At 45.0% G+C, this 27,292-nt stretch overlaps 2 protein-coding genes across 6 annotated transcripts in view; one reads left to right on the forward strand and one right to left on the reverse strand.

The window, feature by feature from the left end:
* Positions 1–19,626, reverse strand: part of LOC119373472 (putative methyltransferase-like protein 7A) — a 168,786-nt gene extending 149,160 nt beyond the window's left edge. The window contains exons 1-2 of one of the 2 annotated variants that reach the window (XR_007414526.1): positions 18,869–19,626; positions 14,462–15,515 (exon numbers count right to left, since the gene is read on the reverse strand). Coding sequence is in view for 1 of the 2 variants with exons in the window: in XM_037643507.2 (XP_037499435.1) it covers positions 15,204–15,515; positions 18,869–19,399 (843 nt within the window). In the remaining variant the exon portion in view is untranslated. Of the gene's footprint in view, positions 1–12,954; positions 15,516–18,868 lie in introns of those variants that run through there. The other variant, XM_037643507.2, reaches the window with a different exon arrangement.
* The window catches only part of LOC119373473 (28S ribosomal protein S2, mitochondrial-like), a 168,613-nt gene extending 142,231 nt beyond the window's left edge, over positions 1–26,382 (forward strand). The window contains exons 1-4 of one of the 4 annotated variants that reach the window (XM_037643508.2): positions 20,167–20,206; positions 20,411–20,509; positions 22,277–22,563; positions 25,882–26,382. In XM_037643508.2, coding sequence (XP_037499436.2) covers positions 20,170–20,206; positions 20,411–20,509; positions 22,277–22,563; positions 25,882–26,310 — 852 coding nt within the window. In that variant the 5' untranslated portion in view covers positions 20,167–20,169 and the 3' untranslated portion in view covers positions 26,311–26,382. Of the gene's footprint in view, positions 1–20,166; positions 20,207–20,410; positions 20,510–22,276; positions 22,564–25,881 lie in introns of those variants that run through there. The other 3 variants (XM_049411299.1, XM_037643437.2, XM_049411298.1) reach the window with 3 other exon arrangements.
* Positions 26,383–27,292: the final 910 nt, after the last annotated feature.

Below are 27,292 nucleotides of genomic sequence, written 5' to 3' on the forward strand. Positions count from 1 at the left end.
TATGCATTTCACTATCTCCCGATTCTTTTCTCTGCAGTTATTCTCTGTCCACAAGTAAGCTACACCTAGCCACGTTTTCTTTCCACCTACTGTGCCCGAAACCCACACGTGCTCTGAACACGTTTGTTTCACTCTCTCCCATTTTGTTCTGCTATGAATTAGCATTCCAACACCCCCACCTCTCCTTTCTGATGTGATCCTGTTACATCCTTCCCAAACATAATTTTCAATATGTGGTGGCTCTTCCAAGTCTCTAAGGTGTGTTTCTGTAACCGCATAAACACCTATCTGTTCCTTGTTTAACTGTCCCTCAATCTCTAACCATTTTGCCTTTTTTCTGCCACCCTGCATGTTAATGTAACTAATTGCAACACGCGCCTTCTCCCTTCTTTTTACCTTCAATTTCACAAGGAGGCTGCCATTTTTAAAGCACTCCACCGCCGCAGCGCCGTCTATCGTCTGCGACGTTTCGCCGCCCTTCCGGTGTGTGGGGTTCCGCGGCGGTGTATGCAGCGTATGCGCTCGGTTCACAAGGTATTGCTGTTCTTCGCGGTACACGGGCAAAACAGGGCAACGCTTTTCGAGTGTAAAGGCGCTGATAAATAATCACTAAGCTGTCAGCTTCAAAATGGCTGAAACAGCAAGCAGCGGCGGCCCACGAGACGTTCCCGCAGCAGCGCCGACGATGAGAATAATGCCGATGCAGTTCTTAAGCAGCATGTGTAAATTGGTAATTGTTTTGTATGTTTTGTTATAGCTGGCCGGGTGAGGTTCTTGGAATAATCACTATAAAAGAGCGTTAACATTTAGGGCAACTGTCGAAGTATAATCGGAGAAACGTAAATGGAGACGAGCGAATACGTAGGCCATTGTCCGGCTGCGCGCTAGGTGCGCGCATTAGTGTTTAAGATGGCTCCCGGGTTTCCGTGCCGTGATTATTCAAGTTCAACATAACTCTAATCCCTAACAGACCATTTTGGTTCCGCTTGGCACGTTGCAATACAATGTTCACGGAACGACAGGAGCACAAACATCGATGCCTGTGTTTATTCGTGTCGCCGTCGTAGCTTGTGGCCTCTGATCCTTGCACAGGATAAGGAACAGAAGTACGACGTGTGAGCTCAAAATTCGGCATAGAAACAACACCGATGATAAAATAAAAATAAGCCTGTTGCACATCTGGAAGCGTGGCATGGCATAAGTTCGTTTCGGCGCGAGCCGCCGCCACTAGCGATACGCCGAAAGGGCGCTCGTTTTTGGTAACATTATTGTCAATTTGTTTTCTGGCGAGTATTTCAGAAGCATTACGACGAGCGCACGTGTCCAGGTAACGACCTGGCTTTAGCGAACGTGGGCCGGTTATTCACGACACCCAGGCTGCCGCGCGAAAAAAAAAAAAAAAGTGCGGTTGTCATAACGCTACCCCAGTTATCGTCACAAAATTGACAAGTCGAGAAAGAAAGTGCTCTCGACGAAACGTTAGAAACGCGTACCTACGCCAAAGAACACATGTCATGCGGGCCTTTCTGTCATGTAGATTGAAAAGTGCTCATTCAATAATCTCGAAATTGCACGCACTAAGATGGAACATTTTCTAGCCGCAGGCATTGTAAATCATGTGCTGTAGCATAGAAATCAGAGAGGTTCATGAAAACAACTCTTGGTCAAACATTTTGTGCATTAATCGTCAGCCTTGGCTTCCGTAGCTGTTGCCGCAGCCAAACACAGCGCAGTGGTAGCTTGTCGACCTGTTCTCGTCCGACATTTCGATTTGCGGCAGTACAATTGTTTCAGCACGTCGAAAAATGGAAACACGCTGACCTCTCAAGCACCACGCAGTGCAAAATTCGGGAACCCGCACACACCAGCGGCAGCGGTCGGCCGAGGTGGAGAGAGAGAAAGCGGTGAAAATACACCGGTTCGAGGCTACGCTCCTCCTCTCCGTGAAAACGGTCAAAGAGTCCCCCTGGTTGTTTTCCTCATTACAAGCTACCTTGGGCACCGCAGGGCCCGCGTGCCCCCCCAAAAAGCTACTGCGCGTCCTGCAAGACGCCAACCCACCTCATGGCCAAGCCTCCGAAGTGTATTCCGTCTCTTCGAAAACCACCCCACCTGTGCACCTCTCTGTTTATTTCCACTACCTCGATGCCTTTCTCTCTACTCATCTGCCATATCTCTTTGTTTGCGTCGACAACCGCTCTTTGCAGGTTGCCGTCACGCACCGGTACCTCCGGTATTGTGCATACCACTATCTGCACCTGAGGGGAAATGGCGCGCATGTCATCGACCCCTTTCGCCAATGTGGTCGCTAGTTCGGCTGATTCTTCATTCAAGACGTCGTTTAGACCTCCCGCGATTATCACGAGGTTACGTCCATTATAGTTGCGAGTTTTGCGCTGGCTTGTCTCATCACTGATCCCAGCCTATGTCCCGGGAACTTCCCTATTAAAACTCGTTTGTCGCCTCTCACCCTTTCCTTGACTGCTTGTGCGCATGTAGCTAAATTCGAGTCCCCGGCGATTATCACGTGATCCGACTTTTCTGCTGGACTGTCCCGCACCTGGCCACTGCCCCGGTTACTAGCGCGTGCTACTGCTGTTGTTTTGTCCCCTCCCGTTCCCAAGACTACTTCGCGGAAGGTGGGTCCTGTGACCCTTGCACCTGTCTTTTACAAACCTGTTTCCCCCTTCGCGCCTACCACTGTGGGGGTCGATGCTCCATTGTTCCCGCTGTCGCTTGCTTCCTTGTTCACCATGGCTACCTTTGCTGGCATGTCTACCTTTGCTAATCCCTCCTCGGCTGACTTAAGCCTTTCCGCCATAGCCATCGTTTTTTTCCGCTCTGACGCTACCGCTTTCTCCAGCTCGGAGATTCTCACCATGAGCTCATTCTGGGCGGCCAACATTATTTCCATTTTCGCCTCTAACTCGCATTGCTTACACTTGGCGTCAGCTCTCTCTGTCGTCTCATCCTCACAAACCTCTATTTTCCGCCCTATTCCGCATCCTGAACACTTTACGGCCTTTTTGACCATGGCTATAGATCGTTCACACGGCGGATTAGATACACTTAAAGCCAAATGGTATCACAAAACTCCGCAAGTATGTTACACTTCAAAGCACCTGTGCACCTTTCAGCCACGTGGTGGCCGAACAAACAAATATTTAAAAAAAAAACACCCGAAGCGACTGTCACACCACTTTGTACCAACAGTACAAAGTTGTAAGCTCTATTAAGCTGCAATCTAGTGGCTTAACTAAAAAAACAAGCTCGAATCATTAAAAAAAAAAAAACACTTATCTGACGCTGTCATTCCGGAGCCCACGAAAAACACGTCCGTCCTCTAGCAGCACCAGTCCCACCAGTCATTAATGGGGCCCTGCAGCACTTTCTCAAGAAATAATCGAGTGACCTCATTGTCGATGTGATCCACAGCGCACTAGTGTCGCTACTATGCAACTCAGCACGCTAGAGAGCGCGGCGCCGGCACGTGGCGGCCGCGGTAACGGTAGTGACGTCAGTTCCTGTCTTCCGTCCTCCATCACCGAGCACTTATGTCTCAGTGACCGCGCTGTGTTTACGTTCGTGCGCGGATCGTTCGGCGTAGTGCGCGTGTTTTGATCGTTTGCCTTGTGCTTATGACGAACGAGAATCATTCAGAACATTATGCAGCCTGCAGTGTCGTCAGTGGTGTCGCACGTAATGGTTGAAACAACTTCGCACGAGTCACCTAGAGCAGCGCTCTTCGCCGCCTGCATTTTGCGGCGCTCAAGCTGCACAGATTTCGTCGCTGATTGCTGCATAAAACCATGGCCCAATAACATCTTTGGCGCCCACCCGGAGTTCGTTTCACCGAAGAGCTAAGAGGGACTCTCGAAAACCAAGCCGCGATCGCTGTGTTCAATTCGGTGCTTCATGTTTCGACAAAAATTGACCTCGCGCGCGCATAACTCCGTGGCGATACACTCGGCAAAAAGGTGAGGAGATTCGGAAGCATAACTTGTCTGTTATGAAGTGACACCCGCACACAGAAACGTCGTGCAACGGCTGAGGTCCTTCCTATTTACGTGCGCATAAGCCATGTGCTCCGCTTCTCGGACAGCTCTTTCGTGCGGTTGCACGACCTTGTGATCACGCTTGGCAAAATGTACGTCCCCGCGTCTGCTCTTTTTTATTTGTAATATTGATTTACACTTCTCGTGCAGCAGCCAAATATCGCACAAATCGCCGTTGCGATGTGCAGCGTTGACGGGAAATGCGAGAGCCGCACAGCTTGAGTCGGTGTCGTCTGCTGCCATGTGCTCGGTAATGGCGGCGCATGGCGCGAAACCGTATCCCAGAGTTCCGCGGTGTGACGTAGTTGCAAGTTATGTATACTGCTCAAAATCAGCCAATGACCGTGTCCTTCCCTCCGTTGACGTAGACGGGCCCGTCGATGACGTAATTTGCCGAGAGAAGAGCGAGCGATTTCTAGCTGTCTTTGAAACGTAATTGCAAATGCCCTGCCACGTGCGGTGCTATGATATTTGACTTAAACGTTCACAAGAACCTACCGATCGTAAGAGCTTTCTGAGCATGTTCAAAAAGTGTTGCAGGGCCCTTTTAATAGAGGTATCCCTCGATAAAAAGCTGAACTTGCCGCTTTGGTGCCACACTGGGCTTCGGGGGAAGTTTTTCGTCTCCAAATATTCAACGATGCCTGCCCCTCTGCTTCTGCCAATCCGGCCAAAAATCATGTTTCGTAAGTTGTACCAATTTGCCCATAAGAAGTTTTTCTTTTTTTAAAGCTGACCTTTACAAGCGTATTGACATTTGGCCCTATTTGAAAAACATTATTAGCTGGCCCGTAGCCAGGAATTTTTTCGGGGGGGGGGGGGGCATTTGCTGAAATCCTTGTCTTTTTCATAAAAACGCCTATTTTCATGATTTATTTTCGATAAACCACCATGTGTCATCAAAATTTCGCCCCCCCCCCCTGGCTATGGGCTTGATTATTAGCGTCACTTAAGTATAAATATCAGGACAAGCCAAAGAACTCACAAGGACACTCCCATGTTCACGTTGACCTTTTTATGAAATTTCAGAGAAAATGAGCAGCAGCGTGTTTTAAAAAAAATTAAGAATAGCAATTCATCTGATCACAGAATAAACCACAAAACAATATGCAGTTAAATGCTTTATTATCTTAAGTTTCAACCTGGGTATACATAGTACTCTCAGTCTCTCGCATAATACGGCTTTCAAAAATACACAGTTGCCACAAGAAAATATCGCACATTCGTGCACACAGAACGCGCCGTGTAGGGTGGGAGTGTAATATTGCACAACTGTAATACTTGCATGTGCCCATTAGCAAAGAATTCAAAACGAAGAAATGCATACAAGTATATTTACAATATGTTGTATACGTATAGTATATATGTATATATATATATCTGCACCGTATATTGTGGTGTTCATAAAATTTCGAACGTGACAACAGTCTTTATTCTTTCTGTGTATAACTCACAACAGGAACATCACAGACATAAAGACAAGAACAGAATGCCTAGACAAAAGTCTACTCAATGCCTTGCGCAAAACTCTACTCAATACATGTTTTACTCAATGAATATTGATGCTACACAAACAATATGAATGGAAACGATTAAAACACTGTAAAATTCAGGTAATTATTTAGCAAGTAGAAAATCGCTTACGATCAGGCACCGAACGACTTTTGTTTAGCTGCAACTATGCCGTGTCAGCAAGCTTACTCGGCATTATCGTGCTTTCGAGCGAGACAAGCATAGATTTGGAGTCACATTATAGCATGTGACTTCACTTTTTAGCACGTTCTTCTGTGCTCTGAGCAAAGACTCAAGTGTTGAAGTTGTGAATGCTAAACGACACTTCAGGCCATCGGTGTAGCTGGAATCTTGTTTTGGGAAGGGTGTGTCCAAACCCTCTATACGCATGTGCCTGTGTGTGTTAGTATATACTATACACATACAAATTGAAAAACTCGGGGGTAAACCCCCTCCCCTTTCCCCTATGGCTACGCCTATTCTGCAGGCAGCGGCAGTTGCATGTCAAGTCATCCGAAAGCAACAAGCCAGCAAAGGTGCTGCTTGCAAGGTAACACCAAAAAAGGGGCAGTAGCAACACACCCACAGTGCAAATGCTTTCAGCAGCTTTTCAAAGTCGTAGACTCAGTTCACCTACTGTACCACGTACAGTAACAACAACAGGAAAAGCAGTAAGCACCTCTGTACAGTGTCGTGGATAAGCTCCAAGCTTGACTAACTAGTACAGGCAAAGCTCAACCATTCTGTGAAATGTATGAATTCATCTGTGCTTTCTCTTAGATTCAGTCTAGTATTAAAGTACCAGACTCTGAAGGGTGCCCTCTTAAGGATCATGTGAAAGTAAGAAGTAAGCGATGAATGTGCAAAGAAACGAATCTACCCCATAGTCATATATATGACGTAGTTTCCTCTTTTCATCACCCCATGGCCGCAAGTTATTCTCTTCACTAGATGCGTCCATATCTCCTGCAGGTTCTTGTGGATACCCATGAACGCGCTAGATTTCCATGGTACGTAAGCACTTTTTTCTTTTTTCCTCTTTAATTTTCCACATGCCGAAGAACCATTTGAACCTGCAATGCACCAAGTTTCACGGAAGAGATGCAGATGCTATTCCAGTCAAGACTGAGAGCAAACGAAATAGAGCCAGATGCGAGTTTGACCTGCACAGCTGAAAACACAGTACAAAGGCGAGACAGAGGAGGATCTTGCCGTACTATAACTGAATTGACAGTCCAGAGACTCAACGTAGCATATGTAACACTGGACAAAGGGAGTGGCAAAGAAACGTGCACACTGTTAATTGTGCTACACCAATGACATTTAATATGACACTCCAACAAGCGCAACATGCAACTGTAATAGTAGAGCGACATCTTGCTCCCTCTACCCTCAATCCATTGCTCCCAGTTTTCCTGATCAAACTCGCATTAACTGCGGACAACAAGCTCAGTTGAACGCCATTCTGAAGTTGCGCATTTACTCTCCTGTAGAGCTTGGAGTGAGCTGCAGGTACAATTATCCCAGCAACATTTAAGAAAAGGGTTAGTGCTGTGTGCTTCATTGACTGCAATTTCATGAGGATACACTTTAGTCCAACCACGGTCTTCCCGTGTCTTGAAGTTGTGAGGGTATCTTCACCCACTGCATGGTCCTTAACTTTTAAGCTATTTTTTCTCTCTTTTTTTTTGTAAATTAAGCTATATGTTTATGCTTTATATCTTTGTACCTGTAGAATGAAACGATTGTACACTTTTCTCTTCAAGGATGGAGGTAAAGTCAGGGTGTCATAGAGTGGAAGAATTTAGCAATCCAAAAACCTATGTCGGATTTAGGTGATATGGAGCACTGGAGCTAGGATAGGCTGACAAACGTGACAATGAAATCGCATATTTTCAGACTACAAAATAACGAAATAACAGTGACATAGCCAGGCAGTGGCCCAATGTCCAGCTCTGCGGCTAAAAAATAAGGTAAAGTGAAATAACCCGGCAGAGAATCTTAAAAAGCTTGGCCCATGCAAAACTTCTTTTAAGCGTTCTTTGCACATGGAATACAATATTTGCCACCACAGTCAGCATAGATGGTATAGTGCAACTATGCAACATTTAGTCCAGGTAGAAAGCCTTTGTGCAAATGAGGCGTTTACTGTCATACTTCTTTTTACACAATGTTTATGACAAAGAGAGCTTTTCTACAAGAAGCAGCAAATGAAGGACACAAAACAAACATAGAAAATGAAGTAATTTAAAATTTGTTTTTGCCGGGACATGACACAAAAGTTTGTGAGTCATGTGAAATTGCAGACAGTACCGAAATGAACCACCTGCACCTCAGTACTGTAAAATTGTAACTACTTCAACTCACAGTTACAAGAATCATGTTTTTTGGTACATTTTTTCAAGAACATTGCTCATGTACACACTTTTATTGTTATCATTTTGTTTTGCTTTTAGAAAACCCTGTATATCCCATCATACTAAACGCGATCTTCCAATTACGTTGCTATAACTTGAAGTTTGTCATTTCAGTTTCATCCACCGATGACCGTACAAACTCAAAACTCCACGAAAAATAGTGATAATCAATGCTTAAACACTCTGTGTGCCAAGTCTGGGATTCTCTCTCTACTTGTAGTGCTGTACCCAAAGGTGCAAGAGAAGAAAAAGCTTGCACGAAAGATGCAAGGCGGGAGGCATCAAAAGCTGCGTGCAGCAAAACAATGCATGCGCTGACCGAGGCAACGCGTGCGGCAGTGTCAACATTTTATTCTACCTACGGGCTGGCTTATTACAAAAAGCATGGCTGCAAGTGGCCTCGTGATCTGAATAGCGACATGATGCAAGTGTGTGCGAGGACAGCATTTAAACTGCAGACAATAGGAGAAAATTAAGAGCGATTTCTTTCGTATTAGTAAGTTGCCCTTTCACAGTTCAAAAATGCTACCCTTGCCACGAGAAGATGCTTGGTAAGCTGGAAAAGACAACATAGGTGGTGACGACGCCTTCCCACACCATCTCAACCCTGACGTCGCAGATTTCAATGGCAGCTACTAGAGCCTACATACCAATTTCTTCATAAGGAAAAATTAATTGCACATTGTGCTCTGAAGGAAGCAGAGACTTAACAGAGAAAGTTTCATAGGCATTTTTTCATTTCAAAGCTACTGAAATGCAGCCAAGTGGCTTTGAAACAAAGCTGCATTGCCATGCTTAACAGTGAAACACCTTAGTCACATGTCACCGCGACAAGTCGAATATCGAGAAACTTTTTAGATTACAGCCAAAGTGCACCTTGCAACGATTGATATCAAAAGCTAAAATACGGCGCTCTGCTTGGTTAAATTAGTGTCCAAAACTAATGTCAAATAGTAGTGCTCGTTTTGACCTCATTGTAATGATGCCTTGTCTTAAAAGCAATTTAAGGCACTCATTAGGCACCTTATAACAGGAGCTGAGATTCAAAGTGATCAAGCCACTCTTCCTACAACCATGAGAAGTCGTTATAAAACGAGGCAAATTAATATCAGAAACACGATAATCATGCACGTACGGAAGGTACACGTGTTATCAGAAAAAATACGAGCCCACTACTGATAAATGCAATTGCCAGATTCCACAATCAAGCGTATCGGAAGCTGGATCACGTGGAAGGCTGGTAGAGTATTCCCTAGTAAATGCACCTCGAAATGGTTCGACCAAACCATTGCAACCTAAACTTCATTCAAGATTCCGGGCCAAAGGGCGTCCCAGAAAAGTTGATTTGTGCAATTCAAATGTCCTAAGCAGCCAAAGCTTTGCTTCAAAGCACTCGCAAATGAATGTCAAAAAAAGTTAGTCCAAAGTGCTGAAAAACAGGTTTGAAATGCTTCGCAAGTGTGGTTTCTTGAAGGCTTGAACTCCGAAATGATTCGAGCAACCGATTTTCTGCATACTGCATTCAACGCAGAAAGTTTGGTGCATTGTACGATAGCAAATGCAAGCAGTGACACATTACAATGCCAGGATGCGTCGGTAACACTCACTGAAGGCGTTGCCGAAAGGAACCCTGTAAAAGATTTGTCAAACCCGTACAGCAACCCACGATCAAAGGTACCACAAGATTCCGCTAAGCTTATTCAAAGAACAACATTTGTACAAATGTCAACAAAGCTGGGTGCCATTTTCTGCCAACTTCTAAATCAATTTAAACATACACATGCCAACAGTATATAGTACTTAGATATTCAAGAGTGGATGAATGGAAGAATGCTCCGTCAACGTTTCAACAAGAGTCGACGTTCATTAGGACAACCGGTTGCCCTGATGAAGGTGAGCCACCAATAGTCGAAACAAAACAACAAGTTGCCCAGATGGGCAACTTGACGGGCAACTTTACAATGACTGCCAGCATTGTGACTGCCAACATTGTCACTTTCTTCAATGAAGGGCAACAACTGTTGCTACTCTTTGCTGGCAGCTGTTGAATAGGACAACAGTACTGTTGTCCTGTGCAACTTAGGCAAGTACATGCTTGCCTAAGTTGCCCTTAAATGCTCTCATTGACCTGTTTTCCTTCAACTGTTACTTTTAACTGCTAAACTGTTGTCAAGGCAAATTCAAAACAATTGTTGCCCAGGCCAATTCTAGAGGCCCAAGGAAGAAAGGTGTCCTCGTCAAAGAGACCTGGATCTTTCTGTTTGACCACCGCTGCTCTCATAAAACCTCCATAGAAACCTTTGACTTACTGAGTGAAGTGCATGTTTGATAAAAATACACAGTATGCTTTTGTGACTGCCAACATTGTCACACAGCAAGACTAGATGCATTCGGAAAAACAAAACACCAGTGGTACCCTTATCACTGACTTCTCCATAGTGTTGCAAAAGAAAAAAAAATCTGTGTTCTTAAACGAACTAGAAATGGTGCTCAAAATAAGTGACATTTGTAGCTGCCCTCTGAGGACCTAAATAGACGTCCCTGCACCAGCATGGTCATTGTATATGCATAACCACCTAGCTGCACCTTCATATGGTTCACCGATCAAATTGGTCAAGCTAGGTTCTTCGTGTAAATCAGCGTAATTGTTATAGACCGTATGACTAGGAAGAGGCACTTTTGTTGACTGGGAAAAATTCAAGATACATCTGTACACTACTGTAATGCCTTCAATTGAAACTGAACATGGAGCAGCCATTGCCGAATATAAAGTTCAGCCTAAACTGTTGTAAATACTGTCACTGAGGTTCGAGTACGCTGTGCTTCAAATGAGCTAGCTGTGTTTAACGTGCCTGCACAATTAAGGTATCATAAAATTTGGGCATTTATACGAAAACATGAGAAGACCCTGCAAATGTTTTTCGCACCCTGGGTTTATATGAAAGAAATCAGTGGGAAAGTAAAACAAAGGTCCCTTTGTCCGAACTATACACACTGGAAGCTGTAGGGTGACCTATAGCGTATCATCAGTTGTATCACCAGCATGGCAAACCATTGTACAGCCCCTACATTTTAGTGCTGCATCTGCAACAATTTTAACTACACAAGCTTGTTATTTCAGTTTTTAAGGCTGCGTTTTCAATTAGTATGCTCCCTTCCAGGGATGTATCAACGTCTGGTCCAGGAAACATCTCTTGCTCAAGCCATGCTGGTCACCTTAAATCTGATCTACAGCATTGAAACAGTTTCACAGAAAGGTGCACAAACTGCACCTTTAGATCACCACACCAGCTGAAAGTGATCAGTTGACCAAAGATGTGATAATGATTTTGTGACTGATCACATATGGGGATGTCCTATTTGAGCATAAAATGCCATATGTGATCACACTTTTGCTGTTCTCGCAATGAAGTTTAAAGGGGTCATGAAGCACCCCTTGGGCTGATTGAAAAAACACATCCTGCGGAAAGCTGACACGGCTATGAACTGCTCTGCCAAATATTACAGTCGTGCGCGCCGCGTAATGGCCACAAGCGGAGCGCGAAGTTGCCGTTTCCCCAGGCACCCTCTTTTCAAACAGAGGCCGGTTCTCACTCTCGTCGGTGGGCGGGGCGTCTGTCCGCTGTACGTCGCAAGAGACATAGCATGCTTATTGGCCGATAGCCGACGTAAATCGAGAGCGGCGTTCGGATCAGATGCGCTTCTTGCCGCGGCGTGCCGCCACTTGCCGGCGCCGCACTCCTCAGTACACGGTAGCCGCACTCGCGCAAGCGAATCACAGCGGGAGAGCGATCGCGTTTCATGACGCGCGCTGGCGTAACTTCTTTCCCCCATGCCATCCCTCCCTGTCTGGCTTCCAGTGCGCTCGCCGGCACAAGAAAAGAGAGAAAGCGCTGGGAGCGTGCGCCAAACCCCCGTAACTCCGCTGATTCTTGACGGATTCGAGAAATTTTTGCGGCAATCGATTCGGGAGGCAGTACACTCCGATACTGAGGCCATTAGATCATTACTTGGAAAAGTGGTTCATGACCCCTTTAAGGTAGGGAATGGAATGTAAAATCAGAATGATTTCAATTCAACTACACGGAAGTTCAGGCACAGTTGAAGCATGAATTGTGTGATACAAAGTTAAAAGCTCAGTCTGGATAAAAAATTTCAGCTAGACTGTAAGTTTGGATCTAGAAGACCCAGTTAAATCTGGCTAAATGATGCATGAAAACCTTTTTGAAAAGGCACCTTGCTTACTAATACACTAAAACAATGCCCATATGAGAATTTAATAAAATACAGCACTTTAGTAGGGCAACTTTAAAACCAAATGCAGAGAAGCACATGACATCTATGAGAAAAGCAATTTGAAACTTCTGAGATGATGCAAAGTTTAATTTTAAGAAATCTCTGAGTTGGCAGGCACACGAGACGGTGTCAAGGAGTTGTTATAACTAGTGCCAGCAGGATTTTGCTCTGAACTTGAGTAACGTCTGATGTGAGCTTCTTCGCAGAGTAGTTAAACGTTTTAATACAAATCTAGAATGTGTGCATCACCACGCGATTACCGAAGTAACAAATGCCAGCAGCTCTGTTTCGACAGGTACGAGTGTATAGAAAATTCAAGAGTATCAGTGAGATGACTCGCTCGATCAGCTAGGTTTCTGCGATGGTTATTCTCTGTACACACGCATATGGCCATGTTCTCAGGCCATGCTACTATGACAGCAACAATCAGAACGAGAGCAGTGGTTACAAAGGTGCCCAATAAAAGATGGCTCGCTCTTGAAGTGCGATTTCCCCTTGCTTCCCAGCCGCTATTTTTTAGCGATGCCATTCACTCGATTCTGTGCTGTTTTTATCACCCACCACTGATGACAGGCTGATCACAGCGATAATGTGGGTAGCAGAAAGCAGGAAAACGAACAGCACTGGGAAGGCGTCGCTACAAAACTGCGGCCCCAGCCGCATTTGCTGTTACAAGTGATGATGATGTTGCGATTACAGCAATGGCACAGCACACGGCCACTGTCATCAGTGATATGACTGTAGTTTGCACCGTGCTTGCTTGTGCAAAGTGTCTTGTGTTAGATTAGAACTATCACGTGAAATCTAGTATCTTGCCAACGCAGAAGTTCATCATTTGTCACTGAAAATTTGAACTCGTTGCCGGATGCTCAAAGCTAAGAACTTCTAAGGAAACAGCAATGTTTCAAGAATGCTAGTTTAGAAAGTCAGCTGTGCCTCTTATGACTATAGAAAGACTGACAGTGCCAATACTATTGGCAATGGTACCGTATACCAGGGAGGTGTGTGAAGTACCCTGTTGTCTAATATTTATAATAACATGACTAGGAAGCTTCAGAGACGCTTCCAAAGCGCTTGCAAAACACAGAAACCAAGCAGGTGAAACTGATAAAGAACCACTGCTCCGAGAAAATAAAAGCACATAAAGTGCCACAGGCACGTGTGACATTTCGTATACAGTCTAAAACAATAGCTCAGTAACAAGTGTACATGCAGAATCTCTCACAGGCTGGCTTCAGTGAAAGCCATGAACGGAACCACGGCTGAGAAAATAGCCAAGACTCAGCAGAATAGTGAACTAAGCAGCAGAATGATATCACTCGATAACTCCACTTGTAATGCACTTTGCTGTCCCAAAGTGAGCTCTAATTTAGCCTATCTGGAACATGACTTTGCCCATTCTTCAATGAGATGGGAGACTTCCCACACATGAAACCTCAACCCACTTCACAGGTTTCACTGTTGCCACGGCAACACAAAGCGAGAAGTTTGACATCTGGCCACTGAACTTAATTACCAATACAATTGATGTCTTTTCTATAGCCTTGCAAACTGAACATCGCAGGCTATGTGCTTGAAGTAGGTTTTTGTCCGCACCAAGGCAGTGCAGCTCACTGGCTGACATGTGGCCAACTGAGCAAATCCAATTTCCAGGTGATCTTAGGCTGGTTCATTAGTTTTATGAAAAAAAGAAGACATTCTTGTAAAAAGAAACAACAATCATTTGCAGTTCACAGCCACCGCAGACCCAAATGCTGGTGTAACTGGCTTAATGTTGCCTTGGCAGTTAACTGACTATGTCTCATGTAAAACCTCTGACTAGCTGTGCCAGAAATGCGAAACTGCTGCAACATGAAGCAGCTTTGAAGCTTCGACTTTTTAGAACATTAGTAGATGATAAGGTTCCTGTATGCAAGAACACTGTCAGGCTACCACCTGCTAAATAACCCTGTAGAGGACTGCAATCTGTAAAATTGATTGCCAATCTCTCAAAACTGATTTCCACAATAATAATCTTAAAATCATGTGTACAGGAATATCGTCAATCCAAACGGCGAGTCCGTGCAGCCCAAGTTTTCATGACATAGATCATAACAATGAAGGTTAATTCATACCTGTTAAAGCATGTATTCGCATGACATTTTTTACTTTTTTCTTTTCCGTTATCTGAAAGTTCAGGACCTTAAATGAAGCTGAAGAAAAACTACTGATAATCATCAATATGTCCTCAATAAAAATTCACTACAGTATAGCTTTCCACAAACCACTCTTAGTTTCATCGCCCAGGAGTGCCTTGGCATGATGACAGAAATCTTGGTGCCATGATGTCATGGTGGTCTGTTTAAGATGTCTTTACGTCGTAATAAATATATACTCTAGAAAACTATATTGAAAGTGGTTCATAGAAAGCTATTACAGCAACCTTCTATTAAGAAATGAGAGTGTTTCAAATTGTCTATTCTGTAAACTTCTTTAAATGTTTCTTAGTATTCTGTTAAACCCTACAAGCCTACTGATACCAGCACTGTTATTATTTTTGTAGCGATGTTTTTTGCTTCTCTTTGTTTCACTTAAAGTTCACTTATTGTAACTCTAGTCTTTTGAAGGGTATTTTGTTTAACAGTGTTTTTTGTTTGTTTGCTTTTCCAACTTGCAAAATAAGAACACTCAATTTGAATACTTGTATGCCTCTGTCAGAATGAAAAAAAATCAACACTGTATGCAAACACTGTCAAGCCTTCTATGCCTTTTAGTCTGTTCAGTTAGTGCATCATACGAATGTATTTCAGTATTACAAAATCAAATGATCCTGTGGTCACTCTGAGGTTTGTCAGTTGTATGTCTTGCGTATTCACAAAAATTAAATGTCAAAAATGTCATGTGGATATCTTTAGGTTTAGAGCGTGAAACGTTACCCACTCCTCTACATTGCCCGTGTAGTAAGAAATGCATTGCTCAACTTCATCGGCCTCCTCCGCACAAACTCCCTCTTGGTTGCGATACCCACTAGAACGGGGTTGAGGAAAATGCCGACAAACTTGCTCCGCGCCGAGTACACCTTGCACTGCGACACCGAGGCAAAGTGCGTCGACTTCTGGATGCCGTCATGCAGCTCCTGCGTCAGGCTGCAGCCGTTAAAGAGCCTTCGCCAGAGCGGGTCGACGAGCATCTGCACGTAGCGACGCCAGTCGCCCGGATCGTGCCGCATGTGTTCCACGTAGAAGAACTTGCCGCCCTGCGGTGGGAGGGTCAAGCTTATGTGAGAACGAAGGAAGGAGAATTGATCAAGGGCTCATTTTTTTCTTTGTCGTCCACTTTAATTTCTTTACATTTTTATCATAATTACCACATTACAGTTAAAAACTACAAGTAATGCCGCGATACTTTCCTTGGCTTCATTGTCTCATTGTTTCATCAGGATGCCTATGTGAAGTCATTCGAATGTTCTTTGCACTTATAAATAAAATTGGGGATGAAAGCAATGCAGCAGAGAGCAACCAAAAGGCCAGGGGAAGTCACCCCGTGATTAAGTCTAATTATAAATTCTGAAATTTTGCCCGCCTAAGCCACACTTCGATCATAAGGCATGCTGTGGCCGGGCACTCAGGATTACCCGGCAGTTATTTAACGTGCACATAAATCTAAGTACACAAACATATTAGCATTTCACCCATACTGAAATGCAGCCACTGTAGCCGGGAATCAAACCCGCATCTTGGAGCCCAGCAGTGCAGCGCCTCAGTCCCTAAGCAGTGGGTGCTCACCACATGAGGCATACTCAAGGAGGAATGATACGAAGTTGAAGCAAATAACTGCAGCGAAAATCGCGGCCATATGAAGCCAACAGATAATGAAGACAAGGAAAGCATAGGTGAAGTAACATGTAAGATTCAATTGAAGGCTTTTTCAGAATGAAATAGGCACAGCACGATTTTTACACGGGGACACAAAAAATGCAACGGACAAGCACTGACTTTCAACTGACATTTCGTTACGCAAAACCAACTAACCCAAAGCCATAATGTTACTTTTTCAGAAGCTTTTTCGCAAGGGCTTCCCTTGATCAGTTCCCCTTGTTCACTGCAGCCTTCCAATGGACATTAAAAATATGGCATATCTGTACAGTCTGCTAAAAAGGTAAAGGGGAGTGCAAATATTTTTAAAAATATGAATATCAAGTTAACTAGTGTCCTATCAAAATTAGTTTTCATATGTCACAGCCCATAATGATGAATGAGAATACTTTTTAAATAGTTCCCCAATATTTCAAAACATCAACTGCAACCAAACAAACACAACATTGGTGTGAAAGTACGATAAATTCAATCTCGCAAGTGTACCATAGGTAGAGGTGATCAACCGGTGGTGTTTTGGACGGCATCGAACAAGAACCAAAAAGTGGCAGAAGCGAAACGAATATCAAATACTCCTCGTATAATTCTCGAATATCAGGCAGCCGCTCTTGCAATTATGTTCTACTATTCATAATATCAGCATTAAGATCACAAATGAGGAGTCAGTAACAAATAAGCAAATCATTCGCATCCAGAAAAACTGCTAACAGAGCCTAAATGATTGTTGTATAGTCGGTAAAGTCCCACTTCCTAAGCAAAGTGCCATGTTACATTATGTAAGCTGTAAAGTTTTATGCCTATAATATTTCCACACAAATGAAATTATCATACTTTAGCACCAACTTTGTGTTTCTTTATACACCATATGAAAAATATTCTTGTTTAAATAATGGCATGCTATAAAGACTGAATCGAATAGGACACAACTCGATTCAATATTCAAAACTTTTGTAATATTCACACACACATAAATATAGGCGATAAAATGTGAGAGCTTACAAAGTGCAGCAGGCTAGGTCATTTGGGAAGCCATACTTTACCAACTAAGCAAGGATCATTCGCACTCTTGTTCTATGCACATAATGAATCTGCCTATTTGTTTTTGATGCATCACATGTACTATTAATGCTCAAATTATGAATAGTACAACATGAACATAATTTCAGATCAATTGTAAATGCGAACGAATGTCCAAGAACCATTAGAAGATGTATTTCACATTTGGTTTGATTTACTGCTGCCGTTATTAGATTCATATTGAATTTGGTATCAAAATTCACTCTTTGCATGGCGTTTGCAAAGGTTTATGGGACACAGGTTCCATGAAAAATATGTATTTATGCCCTCATGTACAGAACTTCTATACTACTGTGCCACTGCTCTGGTCCCAAGAAGTCAAACTGAATTTGAGGCTGTGGTCAGGCTTCACAAGGATTTATCTTTTTCGCATATCCTGTTCCCCCATAAAACTTTTGTTGGTGACTGTGCACCCATGTTTCCTCTACAGCTGCATTGTACAAGTCGCAGCTGTGTAATAAACTTCACGAAGGAAGGAAAAATAATTGAGGGAAGGCCTTGATATCATCCTTGATGAAGCCTTGTTGGACTTGAGCCTTTTCAACTTAAGAGAAAGAACGATTCTCCTCTCCACTTACCCTTTCTCGCTCAGAACAAAGCCCGCCTTCTCCTACACTAATCGCTCAGCGCTGACCAATGATAAGTCAGAGAGGGCAAATGACGTCTTAATGAACAAATGCTGATTTTCCCCACAAACAAGAAGAGCAAAGCGTATGAAATGATGCACCATTTCCGCAACTGCTGTTGTAATGCATCTGCCCGTACAGCCTGTCCTCACTTTTGGTTTTCCTTCCTCCATGGTTTGAATGCCATAAGAGAATGATCGTCAACCAACACATATGGCTTGTGCTCATTTAGGAAGATTCCTGTACCATTTGGCAAATATCTCATAGGTCCACCAATTATAATCACCGACAAATTAATTAAATTTAAGACAGATTGACAAGCCCCTAGAACCGTGAAAATAACGAGCCGGTCGAATAATATTAACAAGAGCAGCTCTTACTCAAGAAGAAGCAATCAACCCACCAAATACGGTGTAACAAATTACTTTGACAAGCTCCGCTCCTTTAGCTTGTGCTGATGTGCCCACGCAACAGGATATTTCAATACAGTTCTTGCAGCTGAATCCCAAACCTGAAACCATACTATATGTAGCTGGCTGTCTTGATTGATGCATCAGCAACAGCATTGCATATGTAAGGCTATAAAAGAGGATGTGTAACATAAATAAAATAAAATAACCCGGCCCGTTCTACGAGTCTATATAAGCACTGTAATGATGTTAAATTTAAGTCATATTTGTCTACTTTCGTGGGCTTGTAAATATGGACACAGTGAGATTGGCACATGAGCTAAACTGATATGTATGTGTATCTCTGTTTTCTTGTCCTGGTACAATCACGCCAATATCTTCAAGAAGGGAGGAAAACATATTTGGTTAGCTGCTCCACCAACACTGACACATTGATTACCGAAACACCGAAACATATGGGGGGATTCTCATGAGAATCAAGATACGGGAAAGCTCATCTTTTCGGCACTGCCGTCTCATTATCTGAGCGCACACATGTCGGGGTCACCGAACCTGTAAACAGCTACGTATCCCAGGGTTCCTCGCGCCGCATTTCTGCAGCAGTGCTTTCCCGCAACTCACCGGCGCCAACACGCGGGCGATCTCCTTGAGCACGGCGTCCAAATCCTTGACGCCGCAAAGCACGTGCGTGGTGACAACAGCGTCCACGTAGCAACTCTTGACGTTGTTCAGCGAGCCGCCGTTCTGCACGAGAAACATCTCGAGGAGCACGGGAACGCGCGCCAACTTTCGGCGCAGATAAGATGCCGTGAACGGGTTGCTATCCACGGCTACGAGGTGACAGTTCCTCGGGTAGAAGGCGAGATTCGAACCGGAGCCCGCGCCGATCTCGAGTATCCGGATGAGCCCCAAGTTGCGCAGGTACCAGTCGCGAGAGACGATCGACTCGAGCTTGCCGAATAGGATCTCCTTTGCCTCCAGCATGGCACCCGTCTCCCGGTACGACATGTAGTTGGAGAGCCACGCTTGGAACTTGAGGCGTCGCGCGGTGTAGTCTCGCTGGAGCGCGTACCTGAGGCAAACGCTGAGCACGATCAGGGGGAGGAACACGTTGTGAAGCAGGGACGCGAGGACGGAGTCGATCCATGCCATAAAGGAGGCGCGGGCAGCGAAGACGGTCGTGATCGAGGGATGAGCTCGGTTGGAGAAGAAGGCGACGGCGGTCGGATGATCGCGCGGTGCCGGAACGCGTGACTATCCGCACGCGTTTTCCTTCGCTGGGGTCGCTTCGTCGAAGGCACTAGTCCAAGGTCAAGTTTGAACATGTCGATCGTCGTATCTTCCTCATCCCGCCTTCGTGACTCCACCCATTCGCGCGCTCTTTACCATCGCGGCGCTAGAGCGGCGCGCTCACCCTCTCCCAATCCTCCGTGGGATGCGACTTTGCCCTCCCCCATTCTCCCGCGCTTTTCTCGCGTTGACTTGTTGCCTTGGAGATAAATGAGTTGGGACACGGAACTTTCGTTTCCGCTTTTACCCGCAGCGCCGTGCGTGCCACTACCACTACGCTACTACGACTGCGTTGCTTCTTTATCACGCACATTTTGGGCAGGTGAAATCTGTCGTACGGAGGTGAACTAGATCGACGTTTTCGAAGTTACCGATTTACCTGGAAAACTAGGAAATTGTCAGGCCAGAACATGACTTTGCAAAGACACTAGTTTTAAATGAATCTGGAAACAGCTGTAAATAATATTCACCTAGCTAGGAGGCACACAACGAGGTCACACTATTTATCAAACTGTGATCATCAAAAAATACGCTTATCATCTCTCAGAAACATGGCGGCCTTGTCTTAGCTTATGTAGGATTGCGTTGTCCCTGCTCTGGCTACTAATGGTTTAAACAAAATGGCTCCCGCCATGCGAGCTAGCATGCGAGCCATCGTGCGCCGCTTCGGTGGGTATATTTGCAGTAAATGTTGTGTGTAAAGAGCAAACTTAGCTTTGACCATTATAAAATTCGTGTAAAGTGTGCGCCCCGAGCTTTAGAAGGCCCAATAGAGCGCAGAAACTGTAGCTGGAGTTGCATTTGAAGTTTTTGCGCATGTTCGTTCTCCGTGTGTCGGGCATGCTTTCGCCTCATCAACGCTTTGCTTTACAGGTTTGTGCGCGTCTTTGCACAGAAATGTCGTGTCCGCGAGGAATATCAGCACACACGGTGCACTCAGCCAACAGCCTAGTCCTCAAACGAATGCAGCAGGTGAGAGATTCAGCATGTGCATGCGGTTCCTGTAGTTCTCTCGCACTATGTACGGATACTACGAAACCACACACTTTTGTGCGATCAGCGAAGTTGTTCGGCGAAGTTCTGTGCTACCGAGTCACAACGACAGCCGCCGCGGTAGTCCGTTGCTTACGGTGCTCAGCTGCTGACACGAAAGTCGCGGGTTCGATCCCGGCCCCATCTCGTTGATGGCGAGATGCCAAAGGCCTGTGTACTTATATTTAGGTAAACACCACAACTTACTACCATTAAAGTGGCAGCGATGTTACTGAGAAAGGTGTACAAGAGTGCAGCAATCCCTCTTAAGCGATTTCCGTTTATCGAGAGTCTACTGCGCACCATAAACCACTTAGCTTTCTATTTCCCGCTCGCACAATGTCCTCTTCTGTGTTTCTTGATCTCGAAGTAACTGCAAAGAGTGTGAGGAGTAGAGTTGTGCGTAACGTGTTACAAGTAATCGATTACTTGTAATCAGTTACATTTTCTTGTAATTTTGTAATATAATCGATTACTTCTTTGAAACTGTAAAGTCCTGGATAATTAAATTACATTTTCTTGTAATTGATTACTGGTAATTAATCACTTTTTTTCCCGAAAATTAAGTTATATATAATCAGTCTTCTACGGCAGTTCTCATCGCAGCAAATATGCGACAGCTCTGTTGGGACCACCATTCTGTCGGACAGGGGGTTCCTCACAGGGCCTATTTTTTCAACTTTTGCTTGGCCTTATCATCAATGCTTTACCTGAGTGCCAGCAAAAGCGAAACGCAATGCTTCATAGAGGATATGGACACTAGCGTCGAAGCACTACTAAGGTGTTCCTACATTGTAATACCGCCCTTCCCCTCAGCGCATGCATTCAGACAATGTTTAGTGCATCAGCTGACCTCTTAACGAGGAAACGTGGAAGAATCAGTGACGACAGCTCTGAAACAACTCCTGTTGAAACTTAACATATAATACTATATCAGAGAAGCCAGAGTAAGTTTCCCAGCCTTCACGCAAGCCTCCAGCATTCTCCATGCCATGCAAGCCACAGTAATTCGTTGTAGTTTGAGTAAAGTTGCGTTATTGTGTTATGGCAATAAAATTTTGAAGGAAAGTAATCAATTACATTTCTGCAATTGCTGTTACTTTTCTGGGGCTGTAATTGACCACTGTAATACATTAAATGTTAAAGGAAGTAATTGTAATTGTAATCTGTTTACTTTTTTGTATAACGTGTACAAGTCTGGTCAGGAGTTCTTGAACAGGGAATGTTGCTGACACCAGTGCTTTGACAGGCAAACTTGCCCTTGTCAGCACAGGTGAGCTTGTCATCAGTGAGCTGACATCAAGTGAGCTTGTCAAAACGATGGCCAATGAATTCTCATCACTTCAAGCCACTGTCTCGAATTCTCGTCGCCACCTGAACTTCTCTAAGTCGTTCGCTACATGTTCATGCAAGCCAAGCCACAAGCAATATAGTGAGCATTCAGTTGTCATCACATATGCCATTCTGCTGGCCAATTCGCAGCTTCCAGTGTGCTTTTGGAGATACTAAGTGGCTCGAGATAAAGCGCTGCCTTTGACCGTGCTTGCTGTAGAACACTATGGTGACGTTGATAAAATAGACATCGCCATGTTGTTTCTACCAGCATCGGTAGAAACACTATGGGGCAGCACTATGTGGGGTAACACTATGGAGTAATGAAGTGACCTATCGACAACCGCTGTTCTCTCATTTTGATCGCTTTCACAGAGCCTGCAACCACCGGCAGTGCATTGCTGGATCCCCTGCAGCACCCCGACTACTTTGGCATCGGCAAGATCCTGTCGATGCGCGAGCTCTTTGACGCGCGCGTCCACTTGGGCCACAAGGAAGGAACTCTGAACGAGCTCATGAAGCCGTACTTGTTCGGCTCCAGGCTGGGATACCTCGTAATTGACCTTGAGAAGACCTTTGACCACCTCTTCCATGCACTCAACTTTGTCGCGCACATTGCCTACCGGGACGGCATCATCTTATTCATCACCAGGCACCAGCAGGTTAGTTGCGCATACCACCGACCTGTCTGTAGGTGCAGACTGTCACCTGAACCCATTTCTAGGGCAGACTGACAGGTGAACCCTTCTCTTGAAGTAGTTCCCTTGGCAGCAACACACTCAGCAGGCACCAGAAAAAGAATAGTTTATTGTAGGTAGCGTAGCTGTTTTTATAAAGTGTGCCTTTGAGCGAGCTATGCGCATTCGTAAAGGCAATGAACGCTCTTTCGATGATGCGACACGGCACTTGATTGCTGTGTTCTTGAGCAGCTACAGGGTTGAAAATGTAGCAGAGTTTCTTTATAATTAAATTTTCTTCAGGAGAGAAATGCCTTCGGTGTAATCGGCATTAGCTCAAACATCCACACTGATATAAGATTTAATTAATTTAATTCCGTAATTACTTTATATATGTGTTTGTTAAAAATGTTCAGCTGTGCAACTATAAAATAATTTTAGCAAACAAATGTGTAATTTGACTCTCGTGTTGATGTTGCTTACCACAGAGCCAGCCTCTCAAAAATGACCACCAGCAGTGCAAGATAAATTTCTCTGCTTCACAGGGAAGTGGATCTGTATGAATTGCTGATAATTCAAGCTCATGGGTTCAAAACAGCGCGTAAAGTATGAGGACACAGAAGGTAAGACAGGACCAGGCGCTGAACTGCCAACAATGCTTTTTATTTGTGCGAACACGAATAAATAGGCTTTTCACATGAGAGGAGGGGGAGTGATATTGAAAAACGCATGCGCCCAACCCTATACAACGCATGAAATTAACGGTGCAGATAGCTAATCTCTTTGTCTGTTAACGCTATCGAAGGTGAACCGACACATGCTGACCCGACGTTATGCATTTCGTAGACTTCATAGATTTTTCGGGCTCGGGAATCTCGGTAACTGCGAACGATGCGCGTCTGCTGGAAATCGGGGCTACACCCGCACCTAGCGCAATGGATTGCCAAGTCGCTGCCGGTCTTCGCTCCAAGATTGCTGGCGTGTTCTCGTAGGTGGTCATTCACACACCGGCCGGTCTGACCGATGTACAATTCCTCCACAGGACATCGGGATCTCGTACACCACTCCTGTTTTGCAGGGAACAAACCGAGTTGCATGTTTCTTCTGGCATGCGGGTTTCTCAGAGCTTGCCGCATTCACTCGCTTGCAGAGAGAGCTTAGTTTTATAGGCGCCGAGTAAACCACTCTTACTCCCGCTCGCCCAGCCGCTTTTTTCACCCGGTGGGACACGCCATGCAGGTAGGGGATGACGGAAACTTTGGCCTTGTCAACTTGCGGTGGGGCTTCTTTTCCTTGCGACCTAGATTCGCGTAGCACCACTTCTGCCAGTCCTACCAGGAACGGTTCTGGAAAGCCAGCCGTTGCCAACCTTTCCACTTGAAGGGCGCAACTTGAAGCGACTTGATGGGGACAGGAACGGCCTAGGGCATTCCTCATGGCGGTCAAGGTGATGGCGCGTTTTATGAGCTTCAAATGATGAGAAGGAAATGGCAGTAGGCCTTTCTTCGATCGCGGGGTATAAATCCAGCAGGTATGCCGGTCGTCCAGGTGAATCGTGAGGTCAAGGAAGCGTAGTTTTTTGCCTTCAGGCAGCTCCTTAGTGAAGGAAAGTCCAGGGAAGTTAGTGCAGAAGCTGCTGTAAATCTTGTCTGCCGTGATGCTGGCTTCATCCGGCTTCGCGTCGAATAAAACAAGGAAGTCATCAACAAAGCGAAAAATCTTCACCCACTGGATCGTCGTTAGGCTTTCCTCCAAGCGTATGTCGTACCTTGCCAAGAGCAAGTTGCTTAGGATGGGGGCAATACACGATCCTATGCACACGCCCTCTTTTTGCACATAGTATCGCCCTTCCTGTCTTACGACCGTGTTGCTGAGGTAAAAGAATAGAAGTTCTAAAAACCTGGTTACACTGGTGTTGACGGCGTTTTGAAAACGTACTGGACCGTGCTTCTCGATCTCTTCTTGTAAGGTATCAGTGAGAGCAGCCTGAGGTAACGAGTAATACAGGTCTTTGATGTCCATCGAGAATGCTTGCACTCCTTGAGGGCAAGACTGCTGCAGAAAGTTTGACACTTCGGAGGGCCTTCGAACGATGAACGGGTCTTTGACTTCTAACAACGAAAGACCCTTCTGCAGGTACTGACCTAAGCTTCGCTGCCAAGTGCCAACTTCAGAGACAATCACTCGAAAAGGGTTACCCTCTTTGTGCGTCTTCATGGTGAAGAATGCGGATAGGCACAGCTCTTTGGAGCCTTTGAGCGAAGCCGACAGTTTGGAAAGGCCAGAATCAACGCACGCTTTGAGAGCCTCCTTCTTCGCCTTCGCTGGGTGGAAGTTTTCTGCCGACCGAAAGTTGCTATGAAGGGCTCTGCCAGTCTTCTCGTTGTAGACGCAAGAGGTCATCATGACAAACCCTCCTTCTTTGTCCGTCTGGAGAAGCTTGAAGTTGTCCTTGCGTAGTGAGGCGACCACGCTTGAAAGGTCAGAGCGCCGGATGCCCGTCAGTTTTGCTGGGAGTGCTTCAACGCATTCGAGGATGACACGATCGCTTTCCGCTGGGATTCATGTCTCCTTAACTATATGTGACCTGTTGTGCACGTCATTGTATATATATTTTTTAATTTGTATGTTCGCCCAGCAGCATACACAATTAAAAATATGTAAATGGAGGCCTGTTCTGCAATGTATATCAACAGTACTCTATGATTCGGCTGATAGAGCCACGAATCATAGTCCGATGGTCTCAATTGATGAAGGCCCACTGTTTTAAGGTAGCACTGTCGTGACTGTGATAGTAAGTGCTAATACGATGCTTCTTATCTTGATGACCCTGATGGGCAGACTCACACCATGACAGGGCAGCCTGGAAGCTGGTTGCATCATTACGAATATATTGCCTGTAGTACAGTCGTGAGCAATATGAGAGGAAACACTAAAATTACCTTTTAAAGGTCGTCGTTGCTAAACGCAGTTGGCAAGTGCAGAGGTGTTCGTAATGTCAAAAGCTCAAGTGGAAAGGTTAGTGAGTGAAATAACTTTTTAAAATCCGGCGGAAAGGTAGTTCTTGGAATTCAGCACGTCGCAATCACATCGATTCATTACAAGTAATCGTTGATTAAACAAGTGTTCAGTGTTCCCTTTTATGTTGCTCACGACTGTAGATGTGTGGATAGACAGGATACGAATTACACTGCTGTGAAAGTGAGGTCATGAAATCATGTAGTAAATGTGCACAGCGACGTATTGTTGTTCATTCAGTCTCTGTCGGGTCCGCATTCTCCTAAGTACGCCTTGAACTCGCAGACAGCCCACATGGTGGAGGAAACGGCCAAGGCATGCCAGGAGTTCGCCCACGCCCGATGGTGGAGGGCTGGCCTGTTCACCAATTCAACGGCTCAGTTCGGCACGGTCACACGGCTCCCCGACACAGTGATCCTGCTGTCAACGCTCGACTCTGTGTTCGAGGAGCACCCGGCTGTCAAGGAGTGCAACAACATGCTCATACCCACGGTCGCCATCGTCGACACCAACTGCGACCCACGCCTCATCACCTACCCGATCCCGGGAAACGACGACACGCCGTCGGCTATCCAACTCTACTGCAACCTCTTCAAGACGGCCATCCTTCTCGGAAAAGAGCGGCGGAAAAAAGACCAGGAGGAAGCGGCAAAGCTGATTGCAACGATGAGTGGAGCCAGTGGTGAGACGTCAAAGACGTCGGAGAGCACTTGAAAGGCAAGGACTCACGTGTCATGTCACAGAACTTGTATAGTTGATGAAATGAATTGTGTAAGTAGTCCAAAACACCAAGCTGTGTTGTCTACTTTCTTCAGTGTTCATGTGTGCACGCATGTGCTCACATGCACTGCTTTTTTTTCTGTGAATGTTTTGTGCTTGCTTACCAGCTGAGATGCGTTAGACTCACAGCTGGTGCTTTAGCACTAAGGGCTCCCAAAAAGATTTGCTGTGTGCTGCCATAGACGTTGTGCAATGAAGTTAGTGACTGTGTTTATCAGCACAAAAAAGATAGTATGATGAGGCAGGTTCTATGAATAGTAACTGACGTTTTTTCATTACATCCTGTAAGAATCTGTGCAGATCCCAGTATCTCTGAAGCAGCTAAACATGTAAAAGTTCTAGCGGAACCGTGAAATTGCTAGTGAAGGACTGTGCTCCACTGACACTGCGTTTTAGAGAAGGGTCAGTATCACACAAATTTTAGCACCAATGCATACCACCTCTATAGGTCTCTGAGGCCAGTAAGTGACTTCTGATATTGCTTTGTTTCCATGGTCATTTGGACATGCCCCAGCATTGCACGAACTATGTATAGACAGTGCTGCTTACTTATTTGCTTTGGTTGTGTCATGATTCATGAGGGGAAGCTTTCTGTGTCTGGGTTGGTGGTAAGAGAAGTGGTGACAGAACCAAAAACTGAGGTGCTATTTTTTTAAGGTGTAGAAAGCAGCAAATGTACTAGTAATCGAGGCATTGTGCCCTGTGATTACAACTGAACAGGTGGAAACGTGGATGTCGCGTCTCATGAAAACTACAGCCATTAATGTTTGGTTTCTGGTTCGTTTATTGATTAACGCTTGGCTCATTGTGGCTGTGCCTGCAGAGCAGGAGCATATGCTTTAATTAACATGATGACCTATGTGTTTGGCTAACCAGCTTCGCTTCAGTCAAGTTATGCAATGGTCCTTTAGTTGCT

Source organism: Rhipicephalus sanguineus, chromosome 11, assembly GCF_013339695.2.
Source record: "Rhipicephalus sanguineus isolate Rsan-2018 chromosome 11, BIME_Rsan_1.4, whole genome shotgun sequence".
Classification (NCBI taxonomy): Eukaryota; Metazoa; Arthropoda; class Arachnida; order Ixodida; family Ixodidae; genus Rhipicephalus; species Rhipicephalus sanguineus.